Source organism: Sinocyclocheilus grahami, unplaced genomic scaffold (genome assembly GCF_001515645.1).
Source record: "Sinocyclocheilus grahami isolate Dianchi unplaced genomic scaffold, SAMN03320097.WGS_v1.1 scaffold374.1, whole genome shotgun sequence".
Lineage (NCBI taxonomy): Eukaryota > Metazoa > Chordata > Actinopteri > Cypriniformes > Cyprinidae > Sinocyclocheilus > Sinocyclocheilus grahami.
Genome location: NW_015505553.1, coordinates 301,511 through 306,448, shown reverse-complemented (window position 1 = coordinate 306,448; position 4,938 = coordinate 301,511). Strand labels below are relative to the sequence as shown.

The window sequence follows — 4,938 nt, the reverse complement described above, 5'->3', positions numbered from 1 at the left end:
AAGAAGACCTAAGACAGTTGCGCAACTAGAAGCCTGTATTAGACAAGAATGGGACAACCTTCCTATTCCTAAACTTGAGCAACTTGTCTCCTCAGTCCCCAGACGTTTGCAGACTGTTATAAAGAGGGGATGCCACACAGTGGTAAACGTGGCCTTGTCCCAACTTTTTTGAGGTGTTGATGCCATAATTTAAAATCAACTTATTTTCCCTTAAAATTATGCATTTTCTCAGTTTAAACATTTGATATGTCATCTATGTTGTATTCTGAATAAAATATTGAAATTTGAAACTTCCACATCATTGCATTCTGTTTTTATTCACAATTTGTACAGTGTCCCAACTTTTTTTGGAATCGGGTTTCTACATTTCGTGTTGCTGTTAATAAGTTGCCAATAAGCTAACATTACATTTTACATTAAAGAAACAATGCATTTAAATTTTGTTGGTCTTTTATTTTAAGCTTGCAAACGTGTTAACAATTGTGTGTAATGAATAAAAGGGTCATCTTCAGGTAATGGTGCCATTTGTGTGCCATGACATTTGGATTGATGGATTCTTGAAAATTCAGCAGCAACCTTTTCAAATGAAATAAATTATTATATATCAGAATTGTTTTAATTATATACAACAGGATATTTACAGCAGTGACAGTACCCTGTTGAAAAAAACAGCATATGCTGGTTCGGTATGTTTTGAAGCATGGCTGCTGGTTTGATCTAATTGCTTTGGACCAGCACATGCCCAGCTTAAACCAGCTCATGACCAACTAAGGACCAGCTAAAACCAGCTGCCCTGCTTAAAAACATACCTAACCAGCATAAGCAGTTTTTTTTTTCAACAGGGTACTGTCACTGCTGTAAACAGATCCTCTCAGACAACATAGACTGAAACTTAACATCAGAGTGTATATCTTTTGAGCCTACTACAATTACAGATTAAACATGTGACCCTATTTATTCTGTAGGTCTATATAGATTGAAATTATTCAAAAAGAATGCAACACTGCATTTGACAGACATATTTGACGACATGTGCACTGCTTATGTTTAATATTCTGGGTTACCATAAAGTCACGGGGAGACACTTTTTATTGACACTGATTTGAGAATAGGTTACCTTTTTGTAAATATGAAACAAAAGGTAAATAAATACCCTTTTTGTGGCTTTTCAGCAGTTAAACAGTATCTAAAACAATTAATGAAACTGCAAATAATAGAGTAATAATGACAACACAAAACGAATTGAAACCTGATGTTTATATTAAAAAAAGAAAAACATACTTTGTCTTGAGAACACAGTTCATTATAGTTTACTCTTGCCTGAATATATTCAATTGCGGATTTATCGTTCATTTATTTACCCCAAAGCTATAGCGAAAAAATATTATAATACTGATTTTTGCTTGCAAGACAGAATTCACATGAATTGTCCTAATATGCCTCCAAGACGTTCGAAACACTCTAAATTACTGCTAGAGAAACCAATAATTTATGACTAAAAACATTAGGTTATTAGAGTCCTTTGAAAATCATTTTAAAATACAGCCAACGTGACATCTAACCCCAGTGTTTTCTATGAGTCATAACTTAGGGTGACCATACGTGCCATTTTCCCAGGACGCGTCCTGGCCAGGACATAGAATATAGAAATCCTGGCCAGGACGCGTCCTGGGGAAAATGGCACGTATGGTCACCCTACATAACTACAATCAGACATCAGAAAAAAATGGCAAAACAGAGAAAACTTACAGCGAACATAAATTCAAGTAAATATCACCTACCCACCCGGCTCCAAATCATTTGCGCCTTTCCGCACTGACGCAAAACTCTAAAGAAACAGTCACTTTATCAATAATGCATGATAGCCATAAGCACCAAAAGCTCGCAGTTTTCCGTTAACCTTCAAATCCAGGTTACACACCTAGCTGGGCGGAGAGTCCCGTAATCTGCGCGAGGTGTTTGTGTTCCTCACCTGTGCGCAATACTGTGCAATCAGACGGAACGCGCACGAGTTCATTAATCACCTGTTGCTGAGGTCGCGCTTTTTAGTAGAAGACACGGTTGATGGTTTCTGCGTGATATACATTAACAAAGATATCAAATAATGGAATGCTTTGAAATAGGGTATGTCTTAGGCTATGGAAATGTGTGCGTTTGAATTCATCATGTGTTGATTTATTTATGATTCTTTTAGGGCTTTATGGGTAATGGTCACTATAATATGCATTCATGCTGATACCTCTGAAGGTAAGCCATGCTGTTGGTTTAAACCGTTTTGTGTCAAGTCATGTAATTCATTACTTAATGGACACATTTCTTGATTGCAGATGGAATCCAAGCTGAATGTCTTGGGAATAGAGTACAGTTTATCCTCCCCGGTTCTTTGAGTGCAGGGAATCCTTTAGAGGTGTATGCAGTCAGTAAGTTAATTATCCATTTGTTTGTGTGCCAATAAGTTAAATACACCCAGGAATCAATTCAGACCTCCTCTGGGTGTTTCAGATAACACGCATACAGTCCTTCTCTCACCTCATCTGGCGGCTCAGTGTGGCTATAAACAGAAATCTGATCCTTGGGGGAATATGATAGTCTCAGCTTCCCTACAGAGTTGTTTTGCAGAGAACCAGGTTTGTGTCTTTTATAAATTAAGCATTCCTTTTAACCATCTCTAGTTCTGAAGCTATAGTTTATCATGTAAATAATTTAGAAAATGTGATGTGGGTGTTTAGGAGGGAAAGGATTTGTATTTCTTATTACACATACCCAACCGTTTTGAATAGGGTGACAAGGAGTTTAAAGTAGCCGTGCAGTTTAAACTGTATGAAATCCCCACGCTATCTGAGAAAGTCCATGAAGTGTTCAAGTCCTGCAGTCACACCATGATTTCACGAGAGATTTTGTGTGAGACGAACTTCATGGAGGCAAGTAACCTCTCTTATTTTCTTTTGAATGTCATGTTTTTTTTACTTTCTAAAAAAAAAGTTTAAGTTTGACCAATAGCAGCAGGATAGTTTATAGGATTGATGGCTGTTCATTTAGAAAGAAAATGCTTATCTAATTAGATAACTCCAGACTAGTGTTCTAATGTGGCAATGGAGTTGAAGTGTGATATTGCTACCTGCCTGTGCATGCCTGTTTGTTCTGTCAGGTATCCGTAAGGAATGCGTTACCAGAAATCAAGATTGAACCAGTAAAAGAGTGGGTATGTATAAAACTGTTTTTATTGGTGCTTCGGTATGCATTTTTACTGGTGTCCCACACAATTTATACTAAATTAATGACATCTCAAATTGTGGGTTTTTAAGGAGGTGTGTGCTGCTCCTCTTATAAACAATCACTTGATGATTCCTACCAAGGTGAAGGTTTTTTTTTTTTTGGCTTGTGATGTTGGAGCCTGTGCTGTTATCTCCGCCTACTGGGAACTTTTTCAGGTTTCTGATTTGCCAACATTGCTTTAAGGTTGATTATATCGCCACCTGTTGGTTTGGCATGCTCTTAACAGTGCTTCATAGCATGCGTTTGCGTTTTCATGTGGATGGAGATTTTTTTTTTTTTTAAACGGAAGGAAAAACTCAATTTATAAAAATACCAGTGCATGTGTGGACATGTCCTTAATCTGTATGCTTGCAAACAATGTATTGTATTTTATTTTTTTTATGGTCACAAAATAAGTTCCTTATAAAATAAAGTACCCTCTCAGATGCTATGAGATTCCAAATTAGCATGCGTTTGCGTTTTCATGTGGATGGAGATTTTTTTTTTTTTTAAACGGAAGGAAAAACTCAATTTATAAAAATACCAGTGCATGTGTGGACATGTCCTTAATCTGTATGCTTGCAAACAATGTATTGTATTTTATTTTTTTTATGGTCACAAAATAAGTTCCTTATAAAATAAAGTACCCTCTCAGATGCTATGAGATTCCAAATGCAGCTATAGACTGAAGGAGAGGGTGGGATCCTATTTTGGCCTACCAACTACTAAAAACTCCCTAGCAACTGTATAAGAAGGCACTAAAAATACTTAGCAATACTAAATAGATTGGCAACCATATAGTAATGTCCTGGCAACTACCCTAGCATTTGCGTGTTTTGCATGTGCAAGTACCACCTTTTTTGGGGGGGGTGTAAGCGAGTCTTTTTCTTTACAGATAACTTCATGATTATCTTTGATACAGAAAAACTGATGTTGTCCCTCTTTAACAGCCCACAGTTATACCTAACTTGCAACTTTGGAAAATCCTACTGTACACCCCTGGAGAGAAGGCGTTTGATAAAGACGCCCTACAAGCGATGGGCTACAGTGTTTACAGTTCTCCTACACGACTGGTCATGCGAAGCCCATTTGACATGGCTGAAAACTTTATCCAAAATGTATGAACGGTTTTATGTGCTTGCATATATGATGCATTAATTTATCTCTAGTGCCTGAAGTATTTTTCCTTGTTAGGTTGACAATGTTGATATGATGGTGTTCAAATCAGTGGTCCTGTTCCGAGACCGCTGGGTCATGACTATTGTGGAGTCGGCAGCTGCCTGTCCAATCAGTGAGACTTCATTCACACACACTTGGGTTATTTTGCCATATTGGTGTTCCACAACTCATATTGTGCTCTGATTTGACTTAAGATGGAGCTTCTGTTGTGGGTCAGATGATTTATTGGCACGTTCCTCTGCGCATAACCCCTTTGGTGTCATCGGAAGTTGAAATCCTGGAGGTGCACTTGGGTGTTAATGGCAGAAGGTTCACACCTGAAGAGATGGGCAGCCATAACTATGTCATGGCCATCACAGATTCCCATATCGTTGTTGAGATTCCCATTGGGGCTGCTGATGGATACTACAAGGTTGTGTTTTCAACTGTTTTGCATTTAACTTGAAGAGAATGTCTAACTTTATTTGTATTATTATTACAGAGTCATGTTCTTAATGACCAGTA

The 4,938-nt window shown here is 37.6% G+C and overlaps 2 protein-coding genes across 5 annotated transcripts in view; one reads left to right on the top strand and one right to left on the bottom strand.

The window, feature by feature from the left end:
- Window positions 1–1,983, bottom strand: part of kcns3b (potassium voltage-gated channel, delayed-rectifier, subfamily S, member 3b) — a 4,597-nt gene extending 2,614 nt beyond the window's left edge. The window contains exons 1-2 of one of the 4 annotated variants that reach the window (XM_016230641.1): window positions 1,922–1,983; window positions 1,782–1,828 (exon numbers count right to left, since the gene is read on the bottom strand). The gene's annotated coding sequence lies outside the window, so the exon portion shown is untranslated. The other 3 variants (XM_016230642.1, XM_016230639.1, XM_016230640.1) reach the window with 3 other exon arrangements.
- A 26-nt stretch (window positions 1,984–2,009) lies between these two features.
- zpax2 (zona pellucida protein AX 2) overlaps window positions 2,010–4,938 on the top strand; it is a 6,401-nt gene continuing 3,472 nt past the window's right edge. The window contains exons 1-10 of the mRNA XM_016230613.1: window positions 2,010–2,124; window positions 2,195–2,247; window positions 2,328–2,420; window positions 2,503–2,627; window positions 2,781–2,921; window positions 3,149–3,202; window positions 4,206–4,373; window positions 4,450–4,546; window positions 4,629–4,846; window positions 4,916–4,935. Of these exons, the coding sequence (XP_016086099.1) occupies window positions 2,105–2,124; window positions 2,195–2,247; window positions 2,328–2,420; window positions 2,503–2,627; window positions 2,781–2,921; window positions 3,149–3,202; window positions 4,206–4,373; window positions 4,450–4,546; window positions 4,629–4,846; window positions 4,916–4,935 (989 nt within the window). The 5' untranslated portion in view covers window positions 2,010–2,104. The remainder of the gene's footprint in view (window positions 2,125–2,194; window positions 2,248–2,327; window positions 2,421–2,502; window positions 2,628–2,780; window positions 2,922–3,148; window positions 3,203–4,205; window positions 4,374–4,449; window positions 4,547–4,628; window positions 4,847–4,915; window positions 4,936–4,938) is intronic.